The sequence below is a fragment of the Borostomias antarcticus genome, assembly GCF_949987555.1.
Source record: "Borostomias antarcticus genome assembly, chromosome: 18".
NCBI lineage: Eukaryota > Metazoa > Chordata > Actinopteri > Stomiiformes > Stomiidae > Borostomias > Borostomias antarcticus.
In genome coordinates, this window is record NC_140251.1 from 23,126,597 (window position 1) to 23,141,788 (window position 15,192).

At 44.4% G+C, this 15,192-nt stretch overlaps 1 protein-coding gene across 1 annotated transcript in view; it reads left to right on the forward strand.

The window, feature by feature from the left end:
- Nucleotides 1–15,192, forward strand: part of pot1 (protection of telomeres 1 homolog) — a gene marked incomplete at its 5' end in the record, with an annotated part of 97,507 nt that overhangs the window by 45,524 nt on the left and 36,791 nt on the right. The window contains one exon of the mRNA XM_084452838.1: nucleotides 10,612–10,742. Coding sequence (XP_084308964.1) covers nucleotides 10,612–10,742 — 131 coding nt within the window. The remainder of the gene's footprint in view (nucleotides 1–10,611; nucleotides 10,743–15,192) is intronic.

The window sequence follows — 15,192 nt, forward strand, 5'->3', positions numbered from 1 at the left end:
CCTTCAACACCCACCCTCTCCCCTCCTTCAACACCCACCCTCTCCCCTCCTTCAACACCCACCCTCTCCCCTCCTTCAACACCCACCCTCTCCCCTCCCTTCAACACCCACCCTCTCCTCTCCTTCAACACCCACCCTCTCCTCTCCTTCAACACCCACCCTCTCCCCTCCTTCAACACCCACCCTCTCCCCTCCTTCAACACCCACCCTCTCCCCTCCTTCAACACGCACCTTCTCCCCTCCTTCAACACCCACCCTCTCCCCTCCTTCAACACCCACCCTCTCCTCTCCTTCAACACCCACCCTCTCCCCTCCTTCAACACCCACCCTCTCCCCTCCTTCAACACCCACCCTCTCCCCTCCTTCAACACGCACCTTCTCCCCTCCTTCAACACGCACCCTCTCCCCTCCCTTCAACACCCACACACTCCCCTCCGTTCAACACCCACCCTCTCCCCTCCTTCAACACCCACCCTCTCCCCTCCTTCAACACCCACCCTCTCCCCTCCTTCAACACGCACCCTCTCCTCTCCTTCAACACCCACCCTCTCCTCTCCTTCAACACCCACCCTCTCCCCTCCTTCAACACGCACCCTCTCCTCTCCTTCAACACCCACCCTCTCCCCTCCTTCAACACGCACCCTCTCCCCTCCGTTCAACACCCACCCTCTCCCCTCCTTCAACACCCACCCTCTCCCCTCCTTCAACACCCACCCTCTCCCGCACCCTTCAACACCCACACACTCCCCTCCGTTCAACACCCACCCTCTCCCCTCCTTCAACACCCACCCTCTCCCCTCCTTCAACACCCACCCTCTCCTCTCCTTCAACACCCACCCTCTCCCCTCCTTCAACACCCACCCTCTCCCCTCCTTCAACACCCACCCTCTCCCCTCCTTCAACACCCACCCTCTCCCCTCCTTCAACACCCACCCTCTCCTCTCCTTCAACACCCACACACTCCCCTCCGTTCAATACCCACCCACTCCCCTCCGTTCAATACCCACCCTCTCCCCTCCGTTCAACACCCACACTCTCCCCTCCGTTCAACACCCACCCTCTCCCCTCCCTTCAACACCCACCCTCTCCCCTCCCTTCAACACCCACACTCTCCCCTCCGTTCAATACCCACCCTCTCCCCTCCTTCAACACCCACCCTCTCCCCTCCGTTCAATACCCACCCTCTCCCCTCCTTCAACACCCACCCTCTCCCCTCCGTTCAATACCCACCCACTCCCCTCCTTCAACACCCACCCTCTCCCCTCCTTCAACACCCACCCTCTCCCCTCCGTTCAACACCCACCCTCTCCCATCCTTCAACACCCACCCTCTCCCCTCCGTTCAACACCCACACTCTCCCCTCCGTTCAATACCCACCCTCTCCCCTCCGTTCAATACCCACCCTCTCCCCTCCTTCAACACGCACCCTCTCCCCTCCGTTCAATACCCACCCTCTCCCCTCCCTTCAACACGCACCCTCTCCTCTCCTTCAACACGCACCCTCTCCTCTCCTTCAACACCCACCCTCTCCCCTCCTTCAACACCCACCCTCTCCTCTCCTTCAACACCCACCCTCTCCCCTCCTTCAACACCCACCCTCTCCCCTCCTTCAACACCCACCCTCTCCCCTCCTTCAACACCCACCCTCTCCTCTCCTTCAACACCCACACACTCCCCTCCGTTCAATACCCACCCACTCCCCTCCGTTCAATACCCACCCTCTCCCCTCCGTTCAACACCCACACTCTCCCCTCCGTTCAACACCCACCCTCTCCCCTCCCTTCAACACCCACCCTCTCCCCTCCCTTCAACACCCACCCTCTCCCCTCCGTTCAATACCCACCCTCTCCCCTCCTTCAACACCCACCCTCTCCCCTCCGTTCAATACCCACCCTCTCCCCTCCTTCAACACCCACCCTCTCCCCTCCGTTCAATACCCACCCTCTCCCCTCCTTCAACACCCACCCTCTCCCCTCCGTTCAACACCCACCCTCTCCCATCCTTCAACACCCACCCTCTCCCCTCCGTTCAACACCCACACTCTCCCCTCCGTTCAATACCCACCCTCTCCTCTCCTTCAACACCCACCCTCTCCCCTCCGTTCAATACCCACCCTCTCCCCTCCGTTCAACACCCACCCTCTCCTCTCCGTTCAATACCCACCCTCTCCCCTCCGTTCAACACCCACCCTCTCCCCTCCGTTCAATACCCACCCTCTCCCCTCCGTTCAACACCCACCCTCTCCCCTCCGTTCAACACCCACACTCTCCCCTCCGTTCAACACCCACCCTCTCCCCTCCGTTCAACACTGGTACACGGGTATCGTTTGAAAGATCTGGCTCTTGTGCACAATGTTATCGCAACCAAACCTGATAGTTTCATTTGTATCAGCAACCAATCGTGGAAATACAAAGGCGGGTTTGATGCTAACCGTGGAATCTCATTGGCTGTTGTTGATTTCTGAGAACGTGATTGGTTCAGCGCGTCATGTGACACGTTTCCACTTCCTTATATCTAATCCAAACAATGCCGTCTGGAAAGCGTTCTAAACGTAATAAGCAGATTAGGCAGGCATATGCAGATGTGGACCCAGAGGTAGGTAAGCTGACTGCCAATAAATGCAAAATGTTACAAAATTATTAAAGTTATTGAGAATTATTACAATAATTCTCAATAACCAGCGTTCAGTGGACAACATGAAGGCGGCAATATGGGGTAGTCTGCTTCACTGATGACAACCCCATGCGCACCAGGAACATATTGTGGTTTTAGGACAGTTTTGTGGACTGCAGCTGAGTGGGTTCTACAGACCAGCTGCTTAGAACAGTTTTGTGGACTGCAGCTGAGTGGGTTCTACAAACTAGCTGCCTAGAACAGTTTTGTGGATAGCTAGTGTGGTGCCATCTGAGGAGTGACTCTGTAGACCTATGACGGCGTAGCTTGATGTCTCCTATGGTGTTGCTTTTGACGATGGTTATATCACTTGTTTGTTTGGCAATCTATATTTATCTTCTATTGGTGTTTACCCTGCATTGTTTACCACATCTTGTCCTGTGTATTTATGAATCAGCTTACTCTTCATGATCCATGATTCATGATTCATTCATGTTTTCTCCATGTAAAACGCTTAAAAAAACACAAAAAGTTAGATAATCTGTTTTCTCATGCATGTCCTCGTCAAATGTGTCTATCTTTGTCCATGATCTGTTTAACAAAATAATACAAGCTTTCTAAAAGGGAATGTTCTCTTCCCTACAAACATTGTCTCGTCTCTAGTCTCGTCTTACTAACACCCCACTTGTGGGCTGTACCTTGACGTGGTGAGTGGGCTTCCAACTAAACAGGTCTTGCTTCTCTATACAAAATGTCTACTCCTGGACTATTTTGAATCCACAACATGCTGTGTTATTCAGTTTTCAGTTTCTATGTGTTTTCAGATGTTGTGTAGTGTTGTTAATAATGATGTGATTGGATATTGTGTTTGTAAATATTGGTTTACAATGCAAATGTATGGTTTTTTACAATACACATTTTCAAAGCCCGTTTTCTCAAAATGAGTTATTTCTCATCTTAGGGACATCAAAACCACCACTTGAGTAGCACCTACATACACCTAACTTTCCAGTTTTGTTCCAATCCATATTCTGAAGGGTTTGGCCAAGGGGGATTTTTTAAATTTAATTCATAGCCTGATTAATATAACAGTTTATCTCTAAAACATGGCGAAAATTGGTCTTTTTATGACTGTTGACAGTATTTTCTGATTTCTGAAGTGAAGAAAAGAGATATCAAAAATCCCCCTTGGACAAAGTTTTGAATAGGGATATGTGAACAAAATGAAACAAGAATTTTGAATCTGGCTTGAACCAATTAAAAAAATGGATGTCCCGAAATTATGCAAATTAGCGCATATTTAACGCATATAATGCCTAATCTGCATATTAATCCATAAGATTTCAGAAAACTTGTAATACAAAAAAGATGCTCCTTAATGTACCTAACAAACTGGGGGAGTTTGATGGTGATACCTATTAAGGATTTTTTTTTTCCTATTCACCTGGGGTGTCTCCCTTTAAGATTATCCTGTCCTATTTCTCCAGATTAAGATTATGCTGTGCTGTTACTCCAGATTAAGATTATCCTGTCCTATTACTCCAGATGAAAATGGTCCTGCGCGGTCTTCAGTACATCCGCTCCATTCCTCTGTCTTTTGCTGATTTGAAGCAGAGGTTCACATTAGGTAAACTGTGTATTCTGGCTGGCCTGTCACAGAGGATGAATGTGAGCCATCTTGTGTCAGAACCACAGTGCCTCTTTGCAGTTACATTTTCTAAACACAAACGTAATAATCACATCACACCACAAGCTTTCATTTTCTTCCAGTGCCAAACCAAATAACTGCTCAGCCTCTGTGGTCTCCATCTTAACACACCCTAAGCATTGATCAAGCATTAGGTCTTGTCACGCAAGCCCACGCGACGTGGTAGAAAATCAATCTGACATCCCACTCACTAGTCTGCAGGGTGAGACTCCAGTTTGATGTGCTTCACAACTGGGGGTCTCGTCCAGTTTCACCAGTGGGCCAGAATGGGTCTCGTCCAGTTTCATCAGTGGGCCAGAATGGGTCTCGTCCAGTTTCATCAGTGGGCCAGAATGGGTCTGGTCCAGTTGAATCAGTGGGCCAGAATGGGTCTCGTCCAGTTGAATCAGTGGGCCAGAATGGGTCTCGTCCAGTTGAATCAGTGGGCCAGAATGGGTCTTGTCCAGTTGAATCAGTGGGCCAGAATGGGTCTGGTCCAGTTGAATCAGTGCAAACAGTACTGCTGAGTAGGCATTAGCATGTTTATTCTGTATCACCCAGGGCTTGAACTCAACCAGACACCAAGGGTAGGTCATGTTCTTGAGCCAAGTGTAAGCAGACAAAAGACTGGTCAGATGAAGAGATGCAAACAAGACGAAGAAACAGTAACAGCTACAAATAAAAAAAATAGTTAAAAAAATCATGTCACGTGACTTCCGGTTATGGCGTTGGAGTGATCGGTCGCGGGGCTTTTGCTCCCGAATACTTTTACATTTAGAAACATATACGCCCAGTCGTTTGCTGCTATTCTATACGTGTTAGGTTGTATTACTGCCTTGGCAACTTTTTCTGAGACGAAATGACGAGTAAATCTAACGGCAGTCGTGGCAAAAGTCAACCACAGCTGCATTTAAGCTCGCAAGATAAAGATGCTAGCAGGGGATGATCAACTGGGAGACTTGGAACTGGACCGTGCACATCGTAGCCTGGGTCCGAAGCCACCGCAGGCCCTTCATCATAAATATACCCAGAAAGAGCGTGTGCTGCTGTGGGCTAAGAAAACCCGGGATGTCTCATATCAGGGACACCTCATCAGGATCTTTGAAGACTTAAGCGCCACCCTCGCCAAGAAGCGGGCCTCCTTCATTAAAGTGAAGTCTATGCTTTACAAAGATGGAATACGCTTTCGGCCTACTCTACCCAGCTCGCCTGCGGGTTACTATGAACGGACAGTCTCGCATATTTGCTTCTGCGGAGGAAGCGGAGCGCTTTTATCGGCAGCGCAAGTAGTAATATGTGAATGGCGAATCCACAGCAGTGAGTGAGTGGCCTGAACTATCCGCATATCCCCTCGACATCTTATTTTTTGAGTTTTCATTTTATTTCCACCATTCGAGTTGTAGCTGTAGTCTACGGACTTGAACATTTTATCAGGCTCTTGTGCGGCTTCTATGGGGTTGTGGACGGAGAAAGGAATAGTCAGATGTTTGGCCTATTATAAGTTTCGGTGGGGAGCAAATTCCATCGTAACTGGAAGTGTACGTTATATTTCCTGCTTGCTCATCTGTTCCAAGGATGAGTTTAGGACAAGTGTGTATGTTTTGGATTAGTTTAAAGATGTTAGTTCAGACATCTGCCTCTGTTGAATTATGCGGGGGTTTGTTTTTTCTCTTTCTTTTCTATTGATACGAAACGGGCGCTTCTTCGTACCCATCATTGCGACATGTTTGTATTTATTATTACCTTGCTCTGTGTTGCACTGCTTAATTCACTGTTTCACCCTGCCATTCCGAAAGCTGATGCTCTGCTTACGGTTAATGGCTAATATGGATCAGAGAACTACGCTACGGTCCATTAGATTTACTAGCTGGAATGTCAGAGGACTGGGTGGGCCTATCAAAAGGGCCGGAGTATTCTCGCACCTAAAGAATGTGAAGACGGACATTGATTTTCTGCAGGAAACGCACCTGCGTGTATGCGACCACACCAGACTGCGCAAGCCCTGGGTCTAGGGATGCCATGGTGGGATTTTTTTCCCACCGGTTAATAAACATTAATTTATAAATTATATATATTTATATATAATATTACCGGTAAAACCGTTTTTTCCCCCCAAAAACAAAAATATTCGTTATTATGACACTTAGAAGGTTGGTTCATTGTTTTTTTTTTTTTAATGAAAAACACAACAATAAAATAAAAGTGCAATGACTCTTATAATAAACATGGAATTTGAACTTTTAGAAAAACGAATAAATAACCAAAATAACACAAACCAATTACACACTATACACAGTTTTAAATACAAAATAAATAATAAACGAATTCTAAAAGTAAGTAACAAAATAAATAATAAACCGTCATGTAGGTCATGCAGGAGCTCCACGAGTCATCTGTGGGACGTGACAGAAAAAAAGCCTTCAGTTCACAGGTTCACATTAGAGGCTACCATAGGTCGGCAAATGTTAAAAGGCTTTAAGCTTTAGCCTGGCCTAGCCTACATGTTCTTTGCCAGGAAAACTAACATGTTAACCTTCTCTGGCGTAAGAAGGGATCTTTTGGGGGTGACTATGTTCCCCGCCGTGCTGAAGGCCCGTTCGGACGCGCAGCTTGTGGCACATACGCAAAGGTATTTTTTGGCTACCTTTGCCAGCAGGGGAAGTCCAGCTTCATTATTTTTCCACCACAGGAGAGGATCCTGCTCTGCGTTGATGGTGGGTTCCTGCATATACATGGCCATCTCCACGCTTACCTTCTCAGGAACTGTTGCGGGTTTGGCTGTGGCAGTGCCAGCCTTTCTTTTGAACAAACTTGCTAAAGTTTTTCTTTTGGGCTGCGGCAGCGGCTGCTGCGGTTCCCCTACCTTCGTCACCCCCCTCTTCTCTCCCGGGGCAACACAATGTGCGCTTTACAGAAAGGGGGAGAGAATGTAGCCTACATGTAACCTCCTACCCCTAATTATGTGGGAGACTGCATGGGTAGCGCAGCGATTCAACATAATCGATGAGTTTGGAGAGACAGGGCCGTGCACCAAGACTCTGTGAGCGCACAGCGGACAAGGAATAGCCGATGTAACAGGTCATGCAGTCAATAGATCTTGTTTTGAAAGTTATTCCAATGCACTCTGGTTATAATAGAATACCGCTACTGGAGCTGTTTAATCCCAAAATGCGCAATGCACCCTGCAGTTGGGTCGGATCGAGGTGCTGGGATGATCAACATTATGTGGAGCAGATGCCACTGCAGTGATGATTAGGCTTACACAACTTTCAGAATGTTTTGCAGAATGACAATTCTTTGGTGTTGTAAATTTAGAAAGGAAAATAACTTGACATAATATCTTCACCTCCACCCACCCCGAAATGTAGTCATCGTTTTATCAGAATAGACTGCAGCACAACACTGCAATACAAGGCCTTAGGACAAACGATTCAGTACACGTGTTTGATCAAGTGAAGATCTCATTGTGAGAATAGGCTATGTTTTCTAGAATAAATACATGACAAAAAACTGCACCGGTAGCCTACTGTAGGCCTAAATTTTTATTTTCCGAGGTAGTTGTTGCGCATACAACATTACATAAAATGAAGACATAGCCTATCATAAAACAGGGGGTGTTGTAAGATATTTAAATCATTGTGACATTGGCTGCAACCTGTCCTCCAGGACCTGCACACCCCCAGAGCCCTGAAGCGCGGGACCTGGACCTCCCGAGTCCCAGTATTGTAAATGTAGTTAGTGATCTGGTTACAAGAAAAGGGGACAAATTATAAAAGTGATTAGTAATAGCATCATTATTTTGCATATACAAAACAGCATATGTTACAACAATCGCCTATTTATCGGTAAGTCTACATCAAATGTAGTTTGAGCGAGTGATAATCGGGAGTTTCTTGGGGAGACAAACTGACTTCTAACCAACTTTGACTTCGTAACGTTGCCTATTGGCCTATACAACACAGCATACTCACAACAGTTCTGGTAGGCTATTGCTTTAGAAACCTTACAGCACAGTTTGCACCTGATTAATTTTGTTTAATGCCAGGGAAGGGTTCAGTATGGTGCGCTGTGTTTCTGCCATTGCACAGGAGGGCTAACGTTACCAAAAGCAAATGCATTGAGAGCTAACATTAGCATGCTAGGATAACTAACACAGCTATACAATTATAAAACGTATGTACACATTAATTCTAGTATACTACTATTACTATCACTGAATTATATGTTTCTAGCAAGCTACTGCATATATACATGCTTTAGAATTGCAGTTATCAAATCCTTTGTCAAGTTACAGAGCAAGCGCTAACTCGGCTACCAATAGCTAGCAAACTAGCTAACCACGTCAATATGGTTAACCTAGCCTAATGCAATTCAACATTATCCTTGTGTCATAAGATTGCGATTAGCTTACTTACTGAAACAGTTAACATTTTAAATTATAGTTTAGTAGTTTAGTATAGTAGATCTGCAATCTATCATTGGTGAGATGTGGAAATCAGTCACAAGGATCTGAACCTACCGATGGATGAAGAGATTAGGGCGCAAAATTCCAATATCACTTTTTCCTAGCGGGCGGGCATGGGGGCGGGTTCTTGAGACAGTTTGAGGCGAGGGGGAGTGCCAATTTTGTAAGGCTGACGTCAGACTTACAAGGGAGGTGAAAATGGCAGTTTAACAATTATATCATTTAGTTCTCTAAAACAAAAAAACACACATTCAACACTTCCAGAGTGTTCACACAATGCCTCCAAGTACAAATACCATGCAAAACCTCAGAAAATCTGATTAGCACCTCTTGCAATTTAAACGTGTTACTATAGCTACCATTGTGTTCATGTCAGGTGTTTTTCATAGCACCAATTGATTGTTAGTCACCTATTTATCATAAGTAATTAGCCTATGATGCCATTTCTGGGTACTTTCTGTATAAAGTCTGTTTTGTTCACGTCACCCTGATGAAGGCATGAGTGCTGCAACGCGTAGTTGAGTTTTTTCACCTTTGCCAAATGCATCAGCCACTTTAATAAAGGGTTTACAAGAGTACCTTGGTCATCCTTCCTTTCTGAAATTATACTTGTTTGTGATCTTTATTAAATCAATCAATGAATCAATCAATCATCATTCAACTTACTCACATAAAGGCCAGTTAAGAAAATAATAAAAGAAGGAAATTTAGGGCCTAGCTGCCTGCAAATCGTATGACGGCATGCAGGGGAGGTCAGGTAATGTAGCTAATTTTTACTAACATGTCTTGAGTTGACATAACACAATTGATTTAGCACATTAAATAATGATAATAATGTATCTAGCTAAATTACATCACATCAATCAAAACAGGACTACAGACTGAAGCTGGTAACGGCAGCTAGCAGCGGGGCTACGTTACTCTGCTTACTTTGCTTGCTAACGTGAGCTTACCTGGCATGGAGATCATGATAAAAAAAAGCCTTCCAGTTTGTATAACAACTACAAATATACTTAGATAACGTATGTAATAATATATTACTATGAGAATATAAAAAGGTTATTGGTGAGAGTGTAATCAATGTTATTGTTAATTGCTCAGCATTAGAAAAGTAGTGGGTTTGCTTACCGGTCAGATGGTGGAATGACGTAAACGCCAGCTGTATTCAGATAGATTTCTTTAGGGGGCGTTGATAGGGCAGATTCCTTTATGAGCGTGGTTATCCCGAGTGAGTCATGAATTTGCGGCGTGGTTATTATATTTATGAGTCACATAAACATTTGTCACATGTACATTTGGGATTTTCTAAAGTTGAAAACAGGATGAGAAATTGTTGTCCTGTTTCTTCAATGCCCTCTAGTGCAAATAGCATATTAAAACCCAGAAAAAGAAAGTCACAATATTACTCCTTTAAGTGTTAGACGGTTGCTGTAGTGCCACCATCATGACTATTGCCCCACAATGTCAGTTGAGGACCTCTGGCATAGGACTGGACCTGTGTGCAAAGTTTGGTGATTTTTTAATGCATAGGAAGTCAGACTTCCTAGGAAGAAGATTCAGAATATTGGCAAATACAAGAGGGCCCGGCAGCTGAGGCCCCTAACTAGCATCAGGTGTGACTCTGTGGTGGGTAGCAGTCTAATGAACTGCAGATGTATTTCAGCACTTTGAATCAATTACACCTTTCTTGGGTAGGTTGAATGCCTCTTTAAGGACAGATTGAATGTCAAAGCCAAGTTTGTGTATTTCAACAGTTGGATAATGAACCACTTGAGGGTTTCTAAAATCACATTCTAGCTAAATGTGCACATCACTCAGGTTGTGACCATGTCTCCCTCTCTCCTAGATTACTGTTCCACCTTCAAGATTGTTGACCAATCAAATGAGAAAGTGGGCTGTACCATCTTTAGCAACAAACTGGAGAACCACCCACAGATCTTCAAGATGGGCGACATCATACGACTGCACAGAGTCAAGGTAGCCTGAGCCAATATCCAGACACCTCTGCCCTCCATGCTTCTTCCCATCACACCCAGCATAGCTCATCAAGATGGATTCATAAGGAATTGTTAACTGAATAAACTAGATAGCCTTGGGATTTGAATCTCTCTCGCTCTCTTACTTTAACGTTTGCTCTCTCTCTCCCTTTCTGTCTCTCTGTCTTTGAGATGTGCCTGTATTTGGTCAGTATCTGTCTCTGCTTTGTATCTCTAACCCTGTTAAGACTTGGATTTGGAATGCGTTTTAGATTATCAGATTTAAAGTGGACAGTGCTGAATACAAGTGTAAACGGCCACCAAAACTTTTTGTGAAATGTTTCCTCAAACCACTTGCCAAGGTGGTCTGGGACGCATTTGACCACATATCTTAAGTAGTCTAAACGCGAACGCATCCTGATGCATCCCCGACAAGGACGTACAGTAACAGGAAAACATGTCATCAATGCAGGATACTTTTTCTCCTTTTTCGCCTTATCTTGCACTCTTTTTCAATTCGCAAATGACGTGTCTTATCAATCGAAACAGTTGGAATAGTCCTACTATTATTCAGTTCAGTTCATTAGTTCTTCAAACATCTTCGGTTGCTTTCATGTGCACTTTTTTCAATCTGCTCACAGTCTAACCGACTGATTATTGATTTATTTACATGGAACAGCTGTGCGACATGGAGGAGTGAGTGAGTGAGTTACTATGGTTACTACACACAAACAAGTGGTCAGCTGGACACATTTGGAGACGCATGATAGACACAGGTGTAAATGATTGTGTCTCGCTGTCCACTTGAAATCTGATCGTCCAAAACATATTTTAAAACCAAGTCTAAGCAGGGTCTCTGACAGTGAAGAGGTACTCTGCCAATTCATGGTTTAGGGCCAGATAGCAAATGACCCAAGTTAAAGGGGACAAGATGGCAGCTTGAGCCAAGAGCGCTGCACGACCTCGGTGATCCATTTAACTAATAAACCTCCGATTTTAATTTATTTCCACCTAAACTCTGAGTAAACACAGTTTAATACTCATTATAACAATACCTGATTCGAGAAAGAAACTCTAGAATGCCGAGGGGCGGAAAACAGAAACCCGAACTGGCAGACCACGAGAACGCACAAGCAGTCAACATTCAGACCGAGATGGAACCATCATTGGATGATATTATGTCTGAACTAAAATCTCAACGCGCCTTGATATTGGGCCGGCTGGATGGCATTGACAAGAGACTTGAAAGTGTGACTACTCAATTATCGACCATGGAAGAAACGCTCTCAACGACAAACGAAGATCTGGGGGAACAGAAGCAACGCGTGGAGGACGTGGAAGAGAGGATATCCAAATTGGAGGACTCTCTAAGCGCCGCGCAGGTGTCCATCGGGAAAGCTGAAGGGGTAATAAAATATATGCAAGCTAAAACTGATGATCTAGAAAATAGAGGGAGGAGGAAAAATCTGGTCTTGATGGGACTACCAGAGAAGCCAGAAGGTAGCCAAACGCTTCTTCACTATATTCAGCAGAAACTACCTAGCTGGCTGAAACTCTCCCTGGACAGTCCACTCGAGCTGGAGCGAGTACATCACTCGATACAGCCAAATCCAGAACCAGGAAAGCCTCCAAAACCAGTGTTAATTTGTTTCCTACGGTTTAGAGATAAAGAAATGATACTGCAGTCGGCAAAGGAAGCATCACCTATACGCGAGGGGCAAGCGAGACTCGCCATACACCAAGATCTGTCCGCAGAGATTCGCTGAAAGCGAAAGGAATTTGTTGCGGTGATTAAGGTGCTCTATGATAAGGGCATGTTTTGAGGTTTTGCTTATCCCTACCGGCTTCGAGTCCTACATGGCAACAGCATCAAGTTTTTCGAAAATCCCAAAGAGGCGGAATCCTTTCTCGAGTCGCTGGAGTAGGCCAGTCCTGACCGACTCACTATGGAGGTAAGAATAGTTCTGTTTTCTTCCCCATGAGAAGGGATGAATGACTTTCTTCTTTTTTTTTGACAGAAGACCCACGGGGAGAGGGCTTCCAATGCCCCCAAGATCATTTTTCTTTTTTTCCTTCTTTATTTTTAAACTCATTTTTAATTTCCATTAAATGTGGGTTAAGGGGACTTTCCTGTTCTGGGCAATACGGGACTGTTCAGGGAAGAACATGTGCAGGAGTCAACCATCCAATACCCACTGATTTGGACTTGTCCTTTCCCATTTTTTCTTTGGCTTCGCATATGCCATACCGGGACCCTTCTTAATTTTGACTTGGGGGATGGGGGGGTGACTCAGTGGGGAGGCATGTCTCTCGCTTTCTCTCTCTCTCTCTCTTTCTCTCCCTCTCCTCCTCATTATTCGTTATTCGTTATTGGTCATCCTTTCACCTCCCTGTGTGTAGGTCAATGTATTTTGCTGCTTAAATTATTTTAATTTGAGATTTGGATAAATAAAGATTGTAACATACATGTACCTAATATTTCGTTAATAGATCTATGAGGGGGTTGAATCTGAACATAACTGTCCTTGTTAATCACTGAGGCTAGGAGCACCAGGCTGCAAGTCCCTTTGAGAACTAGCCTTTACGAGAGGCTTGTGCTTTACTTTGGTCTATAAACAAATGTCCACTTGAGTGCGTGCTTTGATCAAATACAGTACTTTATTCTCAAATGAGGCATACGCTGCATCGATAGGCTACTGTATTCGCAGAACAAAATGGTATAGCCTAAAAACAACCCAACATTAGAACAATTAGAGCAAATGATAATCAAGAAAAAATTAATGAAATGTCAGACAAGTTGTCGTGTCTTAGGCTATTGTAGCCTAAAAGAAAGTCTCTAAAACAACCGATGTAGGCTAACGTGGCCTAGGCTGTAGGCTATTATTTAACAAATACAGTAGTTCTAGTAGGCTAATCCACATGCCCACAACACGTCTGTGTTCCTGAAGTCCATTAACTGGGAACGAAAAATGACTCGTTGCTCCTCTGCTTCAGGTTGCTGACGCGCTTTCTAGCTTCCAAGGAATGCAGCTCTCGCGCAGCAGACTCGTTTGCGTTTTATGCTCGACATTAGACTAACAAAGAAATGAAACGTGACAGTAGGCTATAGCCTACAGGCAACATGTAGGTCTACATACAGTTCTGTTTCTATTCACAGTAGGATACAGTACTGTAATGAAAATCCCACCAGTAACCAGATAGCAGGCTAAAAAAAAGTTTTTTAAGCCTGTCCGGTAAACCGGGAGGTTTGGATCTCTGAAGTTCAGATGAGTGGGGTCCTACTGTATGTGAACTCCAAACTGCAGGCTAATGTTTGTGATAACCTGGTAGTGGATGATGATCTCTCCGACTCTCTTTTCGTCAACGTAAACATTGATGAAGCTAAAAATGTTACCGTTGGAGTTATTTATCGACCACCCAATTCAAGTCCATCTGAATTCATGGGTAAACTAGAGGAATCCCTTCATACTGTGAACAGGAAGAATAATAACTGTATATTGCTCAGAGATTTCAATATAGACCTTTCCAAGAATGATACAATTATAAATTACTTTAATAATATTTTATACTCCTTATTTTTCCCCGACTATTAATACCTACACCAGAGTAAGACATTCATCTAGGTCCATTCTCGATAATATTGTAACAAACATTCATAATATGAAACTGGAGTCTGGCGTGGTTATGTCTGATATATCTGACCATTTTCCTATTATTTTATTCTTAAATTTTGCTCGTAAATCTGCACCTTCTCACAACAAGTTTACAAGCAAAGTACTGAATAATAGAACTCTGCAGCAGAGGTGTGTAAGCCTGGAGGCAAAGCATGGACTGATGTTCTCAATGTCACGTATCGCGATACTGCATATAATTGCCTGGTTCATGAATTATCAGATTCCATTCGTAAAACCATCCCAAAGAAGAATGCTACAAGGAAAAATAACGACCAAACCCCCTGGCTCACCAAAGGGTTACTAAACTTTCTCAAACATAAAAATAAATTGTACAAGCTCTACTTAAAAAAACACAAAAAAACAGCAAAAACAACAAGAATAAATACATTACATATAGAAACAAACTCACTCACTTAATTAGGAAAAGCAAGTGCAAGTTTTTTACTGAACATCTAAGTGTAGCCCAGGGAGATTCCAAACGGACTGGTCAGTTCTAAACCAAGTCCTCAACAAGGGGCAGAGGCCTTTGGTGCTCCCTGCTTCCGCAAGCAGCGACCTACCCCAGCTTACCCATAACTTAAATAAATACTTTGCCTCCATTGGCCAGGATCTTGCTGATAAAATCAAGCACTCCCAGGCTGATTCCTACAGGAATTACCTCCCAGGCCCATTCGTGCACTCTTTTCATGAAGCCTACTGACGAGTTAGAACTTAATGTAATAATAAAAAATATGAAGAAATCTTATACAGCAGGGGTTGACGGAATATGCAGTAAAA